The sequence below is a fragment of the Oncorhynchus clarkii genome, chromosome 17, assembly GCF_045791955.1.
Source record: "Oncorhynchus clarkii lewisi isolate Uvic-CL-2024 chromosome 17, UVic_Ocla_1.0, whole genome shotgun sequence".
NCBI classification, from domain to species: domain Eukaryota; kingdom Metazoa; phylum Chordata; class Actinopteri; order Salmoniformes; family Salmonidae; genus Oncorhynchus; species Oncorhynchus clarkii.
The window spans coordinates 5,072,101-5,087,222 of record NC_092163.1 but is presented as its reverse complement, the minus strand read 5'-3'; the positions used below and the strand labels follow the sequence as shown (position 1 = coordinate 5,087,222).

General features: G+C 39.3%; 1 protein-coding gene across 1 annotated transcript; it reads left to right on the top strand.

Annotated features, from left to right (window-relative positions):
* Positions 1 to 5,079: 5,079 nt before the first annotated feature.
* Positions 5,080 to 13,485, top strand: LOC139370054 (uncharacterized). The gene is given in 4 exon segments (XM_071109362.1): positions 5,080 to 5,329; positions 5,489 to 6,192; positions 11,445 to 12,525; positions 12,528 to 13,485. Coding segments are annotated over 4 exon segments (2,991 nt in total). The 3' UTR covers positions 13,484 to 13,485.
* Positions 13,486 to 15,122: the final 1,637 nt, after the last annotated feature.

Genomic DNA, 15,122 nt, shown 5'->3' with positions numbered 1-15,122 from the left:
CGACACGTAAATCAATTACAAACAGTTTGAGTGAAGAAGTTGCTTTCTTTGATCAGTTTGGAACCGTGATTAACTGCCAAAATGATCTTCAAGCCAATTCACATATGATCTGAGACTGGGTAAAATATAATGTTATCATGCCCTAGTTAAATAAATGTTAAATAAATGTTGAAAAAAATGTTAAATCCTATTCAGAAAGAAAGATGAAATGAATTTGCGCAATATGCGCAGCCACGACGGTCTTGAGCACACAGATCTGTATTCTCGCGGGAACAGCGCATATCTCGTTCTGTTAAAACAGGGCAAACAACAACAGCAGCGGGCAACTTTCAAAATCAAGTGTGAAGGTAAAAATCAAAATTTCTATCATTTTCTATAACGTTTCCAGATACAACAAACACGATTTAATAGTCGGATTATTTGTCCACGTTCACCCGATCAACATTGATTAGTCTATTGATCTAGCTAGCTTGCTAACTAGCCTTTAGTAAACACGCTGTGGGCGCGCAAGATGGCGGTCAGTGCAGATCATTTGTTTTGGTAGTTGAAGGAATGATTGGATTTCTTTACCCAAATATGACCGTTTGGTAGTTCATTTCTACGGTGATAAACCCCGTATGAATATGGTTTAGTTTGTTTACCAACGTAATTGATTATTTTCTGCAAGTTTTCCACCTCTAAAACTAAGTTTGACACTACTAGATAGCCAGATAAGCTTGCTAGCTCAAAAACTAACGCACATGGAAACTTCCACGACCAGAACCATAAGGAAAGAAATGGGGAGATCGTCAGATGGACAGTTAACCACAAAAGATGGCGTGGTTGTGGGCACTCCTCTTCAGAATGTAACTGTGGGGGGAGATACTCCAATGGGTGATGACAATGTGGTGAGTATGGACAACAATCCCCAGTCCCCAGCTCAGGCCTGTTACCTTACGACCCCGGCACTCCAGTCAAACCCCAGGGGGAAAGATGAGAGCCACTTATTGAGATGCAATTGTGGTAACAATATCTGGTTATCATATGACAACAACCACTCTGCAGGTGTAGCAGTTTTAAGAGGTGCATTTAAAGGGAAGGTCATCAGTAGGAAGACTCATAACTCTGCAGGTGTAGCAGTTTTAATAGGTGCATTTAAAGGGAATGTCATCAGTAGAAAGACTCACCACTCTGCAGGTGTAGCAGTTTTAAGAGGTGCATTTAAAGGGAAGGTCGTCAGTAGTAAGACTCACCAATCTGGACGTTGGTTCATTTTAACAGTGAATTTCAACAGCTAAATGTTTTTATTAGGGAATATTTATGCATCCAACAACAAACAAAACAACGGGATATTATGTCAAGAATTTGAAGAAGAGACTCAGAGTTCTAGGTGTATTTCAGGATATCAAAATTATCTTAGGTGGAGATTTTAATTCTGTATCTAATGTGATGATTGACAGATATCCCCCTCTAAATGTCCTGATAAAAAGGACTTCACTTGGAGTAACAAGGACATGTCCAGACAGTCAACAATTGACTTCTGGTTGATTTCTAAGTCATTAGAGAATTCTGTAGTGAAGGTATCAATTGAACCATCAAGTCTTACTGATCATAAAGTTATATTCTTATCTTTAAATATTAATGGATCCGAAGTTAAACCGAACCGGGGTTATTGGAAACTCAATAGTAGACTGTTGGAAGATGATCATTTCAAGATGGATGCCAAAGATATTATACAAGACAATTGGAAGAAAGCCCAACTATTTAAGTCTTGTGGGAAATATTGGGAATTCATGAAGTGTGAAATAAGACAAACAGCCATATGAAGAGGTAAAGAAATTGCTGAACTTAAGATTGAGGGAAGATAAACTTATTAAGGAAATCCTTTCTCTAATCTCTATGGAGGACCTTGATGAAGAAGGAAAGGCTCAGTTATTCTCTTTACAACTAGAAATGGACCGGATGTATGAAGAGAGAGCAAAAGGGGCATTGGTAAGATCAAGAAGGAGATGGTTGGAGGAAGGTGGGAAAAAATACAAAATACTTTTACAATTTAGAAAGAAAATTATTAATTTACATATTTTCATAAGCTTAATAGAAGAAAAAGAAAATGAAAACCCAAAATATGTTTCAGAATTCCATGGAAACCTTTATACCAGTCATGCCTGTCCCACTAACAACATATCTGCCTTGCTAGGACTCTGTCAAAGACTATGCAAAATGTATAGATGAAGACCTCCAAAGGTCTTGTGATCAAATTATATCTATCAATGAAATAAAAAAATGTACCAGCAAGTTAAAAGAGAACAAATCTCCAGGGAATGATGGCATTATCAGTGAATTCTATAAATATTATCAGAAGGATATTATTGAATTTATATTATATCATGCTTTTAAGGAGGCAATTGATTTAGGGGTCCTGCCTGTTTCTATGACACAAGGCCTCCTTTCTGTAATACCCAAACCAAACAAACATTCTATGATGTAAGAAAACTGGAGACCGATCACATTAATGAACAACGATGGAAAGATACTTGCATCCATCTTTTCAGAAAGACTGAAAAAAAGGTGTTGACCAAATCATTGATGAAACCCAGTCTGGTTTTATTAAGGGCAGACATATAGGTAATAGTATTCTACTAGTATTGGACTTGATAGACGACAATGAGCACATTATGGAAGATAACTTTATTTTATTTGTAGACTTTTACAAGGCATTTGATACAGTTGAACATTATTTTATTTTTGACACTCTTCAATTTTTTTGGTTTTGGTCAATATTTTCCAAATGTAATTAAGACACTTTACAATAATAGTAACAGCCATGTTAAATGATCCCACGGAACTTTACAGAGATTAGACGTGGAATTAAACAAGGATGCCCAATTTTCTCCTTTCTTATTTTGTATTGATCACACAAGTTATGACACTTCATATAAATAAGGATAGTTTTAGGGATATTCGGATACAAGACAAAGAGATAAAATATTGACCTGGCTGACGACACCAGCATTTAAAAATATAAAAAAAGATCCTAATGAAGTCAGGAAAGCTATTGAGTGTATTAATGCCTTCCACACATGTATCAGGTTTATCTCTGAATATCAGGAAATGTGAATTATTTTTGTGGAAAAGGTGTGACTTAAACTCAGTATGTAATATCCCTGTAAAAGATGTGATCACATATCTTGGTATTACAGTTAGCAAAGATCAGAAAGAAAGGGCCGACTTAAATTTCTCTCCTATTATAGAGGACATTGGAAATAGATTTAACTCCTGGTTATTACGAAATCTTTATCTGGGCGTGTACTTTTATCACAGTCTGAAGGTCCAGATGAGTTTATACCTCCCTTGCCTTGGATGTTCCTCTGTCAGTAACTAAAATGGTTGATACTAAATAATTTAACGTCATATGGAGGAATAAACCTCATTATTTAAGAAATAAGGCTTGCATTTGGTATATCATCCCTAATTTAATATTCCAATAGATTGGTGGTCTAGAAGTCTAGATGCAACATTGATTTGGGTAAAATCCCTATTAAGCTGCAAACTTTCATAAACAAGTACTTCTAACTTGGAACCTCATGGAACACAATGTTTCCCCTCATAGGTATACAACTTATGAGAACACACAATTCAATAAAGACATAAAATACAAAAACATCTTTATTGTTCCAGAACTGAACAACATTATTTGGGTGAAACAATTATTGAATAATGATGGACAACTATATGATTATCCAGAATTTATGAGAACTTATGAGAACACACAATTCATTCCTGAGGAGTATCACATTGTTGTTAGAGCTGTCCCTAAAGGTGCTATTCTTCTCTTAGGAGAATACTCCATGTGCAACTGTTGAAGGTTTTGTAGCCTCAGTTCTCAATGAGAAGACATGTATATTTATTTTAATACCTTTATTTAACCAGGCAAGTCAGTAAGTCATTAAGAACAAATTCTTATTTTCAATGACGGCCTAGGAACTGTGGGTTAACTGCCTTGTCCTAGAACAACAGATTTGTACCTTGTCAGCTCGGGGGTTTGAACTTGCAACCTTCCGGTTACTAGACCAACGCTCTAACCACTAGGCTACCCTGCCGCCCCATATAAGGAAACTATGTCATGTAACTATGTCAACATGTTACTATTCCCTCTGCTAAAATGTACTGGAATGCAGCCCTAAGACAAGTGAACTGGAGCAAAGTTTCGTTGTTGTCTGGTAAATATTGTATATCTAATAAGGTGAAAGGAGTATCATACAAACTCATTCATAGAATTTACCCTGTAAAGACATTTATTATACACAGATTTAAAATAGCTATTGATAACAAATGTCTATTTTGTGGCTGTGACCCAGAGACTCTTGACCATTTGTTTTGGGACTGTTCTTATGTCAGAAGATTTTGGAGTGAGTTAGAAGATTAATGGAATGGAATGTCATATTTTTGTACCAATATAAATCAGGGACTTCTCAAGAAGGTAGAAAGAGCTTTTAATGTCAAAATAGAGCTGATCCATTCTATTAAAAATGACACACATTACACACAAGATAGATGTATGTATAGACACTATGTTAGACAGACAGAGAGGTTACATTTCACCTTATGTTGTACCTCTGTTTGTCTTATGTAGTAAAAATAATGGATTTCAGCAGACAAAGGTAGGCAGGCAACTACACAGGACAGACAGAGGTACATGGTAACCACAACTACACAGGACAGACAGAGGTACAAGCATTTACCACGTTACCTTTTTAAGAAATCGATGTAGTCGGAGCTGAACTCTACAGACCCTTGTCACTGTTTGACCCCGAGGAGAAGATTATCTTCAAAAACCTCCGTCATGAGGTCAATGACTGTTCTGTGTAATGTACTGGAACTGAGATTCATGATTTAAGGGCTGGTAAGTAAGCTTAAGATAACCCAAATAATTCCTCCACATTGCTGTTGTTGCCATAGCAACGTGAGCTTGCTAGTTCCATTTTATTAGCAGGGATTCCTAGTGCATGGAATATTGAGCACGTTCTATCCCTTTATCATTTAGTGAAACTCACCTTTCACTTGTTGTGCTTCCTCTTTTGGATCCATCTCTAGCCTTCAATGTCTGTACCCAAGTCCACAGAGTCCCCAGGTTCTGGCTGTGGTGTTCCAGCCCAGAGAAGCTCACAGCAGGGTCCAGAGATGGTGTCAGTGAAGCTGGAGGACTGCAGTCAAACACTGGAACTTAATGTGATTGTCAAAGAGGAATGGGAGGAGAGAGGAATCAAAGAGGAGGTGGAAAACAGGGAAGTGTCTGCTCCAGACCTAGAGGAGGAGGAGGAGGCAGCAGTAGATAGTATCACTGACCCAGGTAAGTTCAGGTGTGGAGTACGGAGAGAGGTTGGTGCCTTGGCGGCCACAGGGGATTCTAAAACTCTTATTGTGTGTCTGCTTGCATCAACAAGACTATTAAATCCCCTCCAATGCTCTGTTCATGATTCTAACCCTTTATCTGTCCATATTCCCACAGGAGAGAGCTCCAACCCAGATTCAGACAGTGAGCCCAGTTCCACAGCACCAGGAAACCATAAACAACACAGACAGAGGAACTCCAGACAGAAACATCACCACTGCATGGACTGCTTCACTAGTTTCTGTGATCCAGAGGAGTTGAGAAGACACACTTGTAGGCCCCACCCCTGTTCTGATTGCAGAGACAGTTTTATTTGTCCAACTCACCTCATACCACACCAACAGACTCTCAAAAGAAAGAAGCCTTACATGTGTGGTCAATGTGGCAAGAGATTTCAGACCCCAAGCACCTTGAAGACGCACCAGCTTACTCACACAGGAGAGAAGCCTTTCCATTGCGCCCAATGTGGGAAGAGTTTCAGTGATGAAGGAAATCGTAATAAACATCAGAGAATACACACAGGAGAGAAGCCTCATCAATGCTCTGAATGCGGGAAGAGTTTCAATCAGTTATCACATTTAAAGGCACACCAACAAACTCACACAGGAGACAATATTTTTCACTGCTCTCCGTGTGGGACGGGTTTTACGTTGGAAGGATGCCTTCAGAGTCATCAGAGAATACACAGTGGCGAGAAGCCCTACCACTGCCCCCAATGTGGAAAGAGCTTTAGTCGGGCAGGACGGCTAAGTGAACACCAGAAATATCACACCGGGGAGAAGCCATACCACTGTGATGAGTATGGGAAGAGTTTCCATCAGGTAGGACACCTAAATAACCACCAAAGGATACACACGGGAGAAACCGTACAGCTGTGAACAGTGTGGAAAGAGATTCCATTGGGAAGGATACCTAAATAATCATCAGAGAATACACACAGGCGAGAAGCCTTACCACTGCTCTCCGTGTGGGATGAGTTTCACTTGGTTATCGTCCCTAAAATATCACCAGTTAAAATGTCAGGGTCGTTCCATTATTACTATTATTATCCAATATTAAAATACATGTTCAATGAGATGCCCTTTAATATAGGCCATTGTGAAATCAATAAATCCGGTCTTTAATATAAATACTAAAGGCCGATTTTTAATTAGGGACGATTTTTCAAGTTTTCATAACAATTGGTCATCGGCATTTTTGGACACCGATTATGGCCGATTACATTGCATTCCATGAGGAAACTGCGTGGCAGGCTTGACCACTTGGTACGCGAGTGCAGTAGGAGCCAAGGTAAGTTGCTAGCTAGCATTAAACTTATCTTATAAAAAAAACAATCAATCTTCACATCATCACTAGTTAACTACACATGGTTGATGATATTACCAGGTTAACTAGCTTGTCCTGCGTTGCATATAGTCGATGCGGTGCCTTTTAATTTATCATCGAATCACAGCCTACCTCGCCAAACGGGGGAGGATTTAACAAAAGCACAATTGTTGCACGAATGTACCTCACCATAAACAGCAATGTACCTAACCATAGACATCAATGTACCTCACCATAGACATCAATGTACCTCACCATAAACATCAATGTACCTCACCATAAACATCAATGTACCTCACCATAAACATCAATGTACCTCACCATAAACATCAATGTACCTCACCATAAACATCAATGTACCTCACCATAAACATCAATGTACCTCACCATAAACATCAATGTACCTCACCATAAACATCAATGTACCTCACCATAAACATCAATGTACCTCACCATAAACATCAATGTACCTCACCATAAACATCAATGTACCTCACCATAAACATCAATGTACCTCACCATAAACAGCAATGTACCTCACCATAAACATCAATGTACCTCACCATAAACATCAATGTACCTCACCATAAACATCAATGTACCTCACCATAAACATCAATGTACCTCACCATAGACATCAATGTACCTCACCATAAACATCAATGTACCTCACCATAGACATCAATGTACCTCACCATAAACATCAATGTACCTCACCATAAACATCAATGTACCTCACCATAAACATCAATGTACCTCACCATAAACATCAATGTACCTCACCATAAACATCAATGTACCATAAACACCAATGTACCTCACCATAGACACCAATGTACCTCACCATAAACACCAATGTACCTCACCATAAACATCAATGTACCTAACCATAAACATCAATGTACCTCACCATAAACATCAATGTACCTCACCATAAACATCAATGTACCTCACCATAAACATCAATGTACCTAACCATAAACATCAATGTACCTCACCATAAACATCAATGTACCTCACCATAAACATCAATGTACCTCACCATAAACATCAATGCCTTTCTTAAAATCAATACAAAGAAGTATATATGTTTCTTAAACCTGCATATTTCGTTAAAATAAATTAATGTTAGCAGGTTAGCAGGCAATATTAAACATTAATATTAAACTAGGGAAATATCAATATTAAACTAGGGAAATATCAATATTAAACTAGGGAAATATTAAACTAGGGAAATATCAATATTAAACTAGGGAAATATCAATATTAAACTGGGGAAACATTAATATTAAACTAGGGAAACATTAATATTAAACTAGGGAAATATCAATATTAAACTAGGGAAATATCAATATTAAACTAGGGAAATATCAATATTAAACTAGGGAAATAATATTAAACTAGGGAAATATCTAGGGAAATATTAAACTAGGGAAATAAATATTAAACTAGGGAAATAAATATTAACTAGGGAAATATCAATATTAAACTAGGGAAATATCAATATTAAACTAGGGAAATATCAATATTAAACTAGGGAAATATTAATATTCTAGGAAAATATTAAACTAGGGAAATATTAATATTAAACTAGGGAAATATTAATATTAAACTAGGGAAATATCAATATTAAACTAGGGAAATATCAATATTAAACTAGGGAAATATCCATATTAAACTAGGGAAATATCAATATTAAACTAGGGATTTTTTTAATATTAAACTAGGGAAATATTAAACTAGGGAAATAATATTAAACTAGGGAAATATTCATATTAAACTAGGGAAATATTCATATTAAACTAGGGAAATTTTAATATTAAACTAGGGAAATTTTAATATTAAACTAGGGAAATATCAATATTAAACTTGTGTCACTTCTCTTGCGTTCATTGCATTCAGAGTCAGGGTATATACAACAGAGTGGGCCGCCTGGCTCGTTGCGAACATAATTATGACATAACATTGAAGGTTGTGCAATGTAACAGCAATATTTAGACTTAGGGATGCCACCCGTTAGATAAAATACAGAACGGTTCCAGATTTCATTGAAAGAATAAACATTTTGTTTTCGAAATTATAGTTTCCGGATTTGACCATATTAATGACCAAAGGCTCGTATTTCTGTGTGTTAATATTATAATTAAGTCTACAATTGGATATTTGATAGCGCAGTCTGACTGAGCGGTGGCAGGCAGCAGAAGGCTCGTAAGCATTCATTCAAACAGCACTTTCCTGCGTTTGCCAGCAGCTCTTAGCAATGCTTGAAGCACAGCGCTGTTTATGACTTCAAGCCTATCAACTCCCGAGATTAGGCTGGCAATACTAAAGTGCCTATTAGAACATCCAATAGTCAAAGGTATATGAAATGTTATAGAGAGAAAAAGTTGACGTGTCATAATTCCTGTAATAACTTGCGGCTGAACTTGAAAAGGGTTCCTTCGTTATTTTACCGTTCATGTCTTCCATAGAGAATGTTACTATCATTATGACCTCATCATGTTGGTCTGACCCCATAGAGAATGCTACCATCATTATGACCTCATCATGTTGGTCTGACCCCATAGAGAATGTTACCATCATTATGACCTCATCATTATGACCATTATGACCTCATCATGTTGGTCTGACCCCATAGAGAATGTTACTATCCTTATGACCTCATCATGTTGGTCTGACCCCATAGAGAATGTTACTATCCTTATGACCTCATCATGTTGGTCTGACTCCATAGAGAATGTTACCATCATTATGACCTCATCATGTTGGTCTGACCCCATAGAGAATGTTACCATCATTATGACCTCATCATGTTGGTCTGACTCCATAGAGAATGTTACTATCATTATGACCTCATCATGTTGGTCTGACCCCATAGAGAATGTTACCATCATTATGACCTCATCATGTTGGTCTGACCCCATAGAGAATGTTACCATCATTATGACCTCATCATGTTGGTCTGACCCCATAGAGAATGTTACTATCATTATGACCTCATCATGTTGGTCTGACCCCATAGAGAATGTTACTATCATTATGACCTCATCATGTTGGTCTGACCCCATAGAGAATGTTACTATCATTATGACCTCATCATGTTGGTCTGACCCCATAGAGAATGTTACTATCATTATGACCTCATCATGTTGGTCTGACCCCATAGAGAATGTTCCTATCATTATGACCTCATCATGTTGGTCTGACCCCATAGAGAATGTTACTATCATTATGACCTCATCATGTTGGTCTGACCCCATAGAGAATGTTACTATCATTATGACCTCATCATGTTGGTCTGACCCCACAGAGAATGTTACCATCATTATGACCTCATCATGTTGGTCTGACCCCATAGAGAATGTTACTGTCATTATGACCTCATCATGTTGGTCTGACCCCATAGAGAATGTTACTATCGTTATGACCTCATCATGTTGGTCTGACCCCATAGAGAATGTTACCATCATTATGGCCTCATCATGTTGGTCTGACCCCATAGAGAATGTTACCATCATTATGACCTCATCATGTTGGTCTGACCCCATAGAGAATGTTACTATCATTATGACCTCATCATGTTGGTCTGACCCCATAGAGAATGTTACTATCATTATGACCTCATCATGTTGGTCTGACCCCATAGAGAATGTTACTATCATTATGACCTCATCATGTTGGTCTGACCCCATAGAGAATGTTCCTATCATTATGACCTCATCATGTTGGTCTGACCCCATAGAGAATGTGACTATCATTATGACCTCATCATGTTGGTCTGACCCCATAGAGAATGTTACTATCATTATGACCTCATCATGTTGGTCTGACCCCATAGAGAATGTTACTATCATTATGACCTCATCATGTTGGTCTGACCCCATAGAGAATGTTACCATCATTATGACCTCATCATGTTGGTCTGACCCCATAGAGAATGTTACTATCATTATGACCTCATCATGTTGGTCTGACCCCATAGAGAATGTTACTATCATTATGACCTCATCATGTTGGTCTGACCCCATAGAGAATGTTACTATCATTATGACCTCATCATGTTGGTCTGACCCCATAGAGAATGTTACTATCATTATGACCTCATCATGTTGGTCTGACCCCATAGAGAATGTTCCTATCATTATGACCTCATCATGTTGGTCTGACCCCATAGAGAATGTTACTATCATTATGACCTCATAGAGAACGTCTTGATCTACTCCAACGCCTCTGTGTTTTTGATACTCGTGTAAATCTCACTAGGATAAGGTAACGTTTGTCAACATATTTTCAATAAATCCACTCTACTAAAAAAATATTTATCTTCGCTTATATTTAGTCTATATTGATCAGAGTTACCTTGTCCTATGGATATCTGCACAGTGATCAAATTGTGAAGGTGGTGTAATCCTACAGGAAACACAGACCGTATTTGAATTCGATCTAAGGATCTGAATGGAATGAATGAATGAATGAATGAAGGAACCGCTTTTCAGATTTTGCTGGAAGGTGTCATGGGAATTATGACTCACACTTTGGTCGTCGGTTCTTACCATGCCCAGTATTAAAATAGGATTTCCTGCATATAGAAATGACAGTTTTTGTTTTCAACATTCATCACAGGTAACTTAAACTCAATCTTTATTAGTCAAACAGTTGAGAGTATTTGTGTCTCCTAAGCAGACTTCTGTATCCTTGTCACTTCAGAGAGCTGTGTGTGTGTGTGTGTGTGTGATTAATTTTACAGATGGCAGAGAAAAGCAGAGCACCAGTGTGGGACTATTACATTGAATTGGCACCAGGGAAAGCAAGGTGTCTTATTTGTGATAACGATATAAGCATGGGGTCAGCAATGGCTAAATCCAAAAATACCACTAACCTGTGGAATCACCTTAAGAACACCCATCCAAAAGCCCATAAGGAAGCAATGATGAAAAAAGCAAACGCAAATTCTTCACAAGGGAAAAGTGATACAGACACGTCACAGACATCGCAGGCTACACTCTTGCAACTGTTTAATAAACAAGCAAAATGGCAGGACAAAGATCCAAAATGGCAGGACAAAGATCCAAAATGGCAGGACAAAGATCCAAAATGGCAGGACAAAGATCCAAAATGGCAGGACAAAGATCCAAAATGGCAGGACAAAGACCCAAAATGGCAGGACAAAGATCCAAAATGGCAGGACAAAGACCCAAAATGGCAGGACAAAGACCCAAGGGCCAAGAAGATGGATGAAGCAATTATTGAGATGATTGCCACTGACAACCAGCCATTCACAGTGGTGTCTGGTGTTGGTTTTCAGCGGCTGATTAGTCTTGCTGAACCCCTGTACAGGATCAAAGATGAAACATTCTTTCGCACAGAAATGCTAGATAAAACACATGAAAGAGTTGTGATGAAAGTGAAGAATCTGGTGGCACCAGGGAACGCTCCACACATGGCATTCACAACGGACTGCTGGTCAGGCACTACAGAGTTCCTGATGAGCCTTACTGGACATTTCATTGACGATGTCTGGACAAGAAAGCAGGTTGTGCTGAATGTCAAGACTATGACTGGATCACACGCAGGAAACTACCTCGGAGAGATGTTTTTGACCACGATGGAATACTGGGACATCCACACAGAACGTGTAGTGCTGGTCCTCAGAGACATTGGGGCAAACATGATGAAAGGTGTGAGACTGGCGGAGCTTCCAGACTTCAGCTGCAGTGCACACACCCTACAGCTTGTAATCAACGACGGCCTGTCCAGTCAGAGAGCTGTGCTAAACATTATTGCCGTGTTGAAGAGCTGTGCAACTCACTTTGACCAATCTGTACTGGCCAGAGGCTGGGGGCCATTCAGGAAGAGCTTGGCCTTCCCAAACACAGCATCATCCAAGCATTTCAAACTCGCTGGAACTCAACACTACACATGTTGCAGAGGATGTTTGAACAGAGGCGTGCACTGAATGCGTATGCAGGTGAATACGGACACATCAGCGGTTTGTCTGCTACACAGTGGGACATTGTCTCTGGCCTAATTGAGACTCTGGCACCTATGGAGGAGGTGACCGTGGAGATGAGCCACTCCAACTCTACAGCAGCATGCATCATCCCCAGTGTGTCGGTGCTGAAGCTGATGCTGCAGCAGGAGGGTTCTTCTACTCAAGGCATCAACACTTTACGGAAGACCATGTTGGACAGTCTGACAAGGCGGTTCTCCAAGGCCGAGGAGACAAAGTGCCTGGTGCTGGCGACTGTCCTGGATCCACGTTACAAGAGCTATGCCTTCGCCTCAGGGACAGCACTAGAGAAAGCAAAAGAGTGGCTGAAGGAGGAGTCTGACCTACTAAGGAAACCAAATCCCAGAGCTACAGCAGAAAGGACGAGTGAAGAGGAGGACCCAGATCCAGGTGCAAAAAAACAAAGAGTCCAGGTAGATCAGCCACCCAGTCTGGTGGACAGCCTCTACGCTAGAATCCTTGGAAGCCAACAGGGCAGGGCTGGAGTCCAGTGCAGTTTTGACATTGAGTTTGAGCGTTACCTCACAGAGCCTGTCATTGACAGAAAGAGCGGCTTGCCTTTGGAGTGGTGGAAGCAGAATGAGAACAGATTTCAATCACTCGCTCCACTGGCGAAGAAGTTTCTCTGTCCTCCATCTTCTTCGGTCCCAAGCGAGAGAGTGTTCAGTGAGGTGGGGAACATTTCTGATAAGTGGAGGAGCAGACTGACAGGGGACCAGGCAGACAAGCTCTGCTTTCTACACTACAACCTAAAACTTCTTAACTGGGATTATTGAAGACCCATGAAAGCTGCTGGTTCCTTTTAACATGTTGTTCTCATGTCATTTGAGACTAGATTCATTTGATGTATTCAGTTCATGTAGAAACATTGAATGTGTAATAGTGAACACAGAGTGAAAGCAAATGAGCTGGTTCTTTGGCCATTTCCTGGTGTTTGATTGTGAAAACTGAGTGGGATCCCCTGTTAGCCAGGCTAAATGTTATGCTAATTAATGATAAATGTTAGCATGGTTGGCTAATGACTGATCAGTGGATAAATGGTAGGCTAATTAATGATAAATGGTAGCATGGTTGGCTATTGAATGAGCGATAGATAAATGGTAGCATGGTTGGCTATTGTCACGTAGAGAAAGCCAGAAGGTTAAACTGGAAAACCTCTATCAACTAAAAAGATGGCGGAGCCACAACAGTACTTCTGTGTGTTTATTTCCATGGTGAACCCAGAAGAAAAACAACAGTACTTCTGGGTGTTTATTTACATGGTGAACCCAGAAGAAGAAAAACAACAGTACTTCTGGGTGTTTATTTACATGGTGAACCCAGAAGAAAAACAACAGTACTTCTGGGTGTTTATTTACATGGTGAACCCAGAAGAGAAACAACAGTACTTCTGGGTGTTTATTTACATGGTGAACCCAGAAGAAAAACAACAGTACTTCTGGGTGTTTATTTACATGGTGAACCCAGAAGAAAAACAACAGTACTTCTGGGTGTTTATTTACATGGTGAACCCAGAAGAGAAACAACAGTACTTCTGGGTGTTTATTTACATGGTGAACCCAGAAGAGAAACAACAGTACTTCTGGGTGTTTATTTACATGGTGAACCCAGAAGAAAAACAACAGTACTTCCATCCAAAGTATACATTATGGGGACAGCTTAAAAACAATGCTGCCCCATCAACGGCTCAATCCGTAATGGTCCCTTCCTTTGAACTGAAAGAGGCTCTTTTTGTAGGGGAAGCCTCTCCCATTAGAACATACCATAAATTATATACATTGCAACACATTTCTCATGATACAATATACCAATATAACACATTTACACAATCCACCCCTACTGACATGGTGTCTTCCAATATGCCCATTCACGTGAACAAGCCATTCTGGACAGGCACTACAAAGCCAGCCCGATTCCCTTAGCTCGGGTCTTTATCCCAGCATACCCGGAAGCTACAGAGACGGAGAGCGAGGAACAGAACCAAACAAACAACGTTCTCAACCATAACATTGATAAGTACAATAAACGTTGCGTAAATTAAACATGAGCGCTTGTCTGTATATTATTTATGCCATAAACTGTTGCTGACGGGAGGTAATAATAGTGTGTAATGTATGTTCTAAGATAGCGAAGTTAACTTCTGTGATAATGGAGCAGGGAGGTGTGTGTGTGTGTGTGTGTGTGTGTGTGTGTGTGTGTGTGTGTGTGTGTGTGTGTGTGTGTGTGTGTGTGTGTGTGTGTGTGTGTGTCTCGGACTTCTCCGTCACAGCTATTGATTGAGAGATGGATAAATGGTAGCCTAATATTAGTTAGTGTAACCAGTCATGTCAGAAAAGGAGAGAGAGAGATGGCCTGCAATATGATTATGATAGTTCTATATAATAAAAATCTAATGAATAGGAGACATGTTGCTTA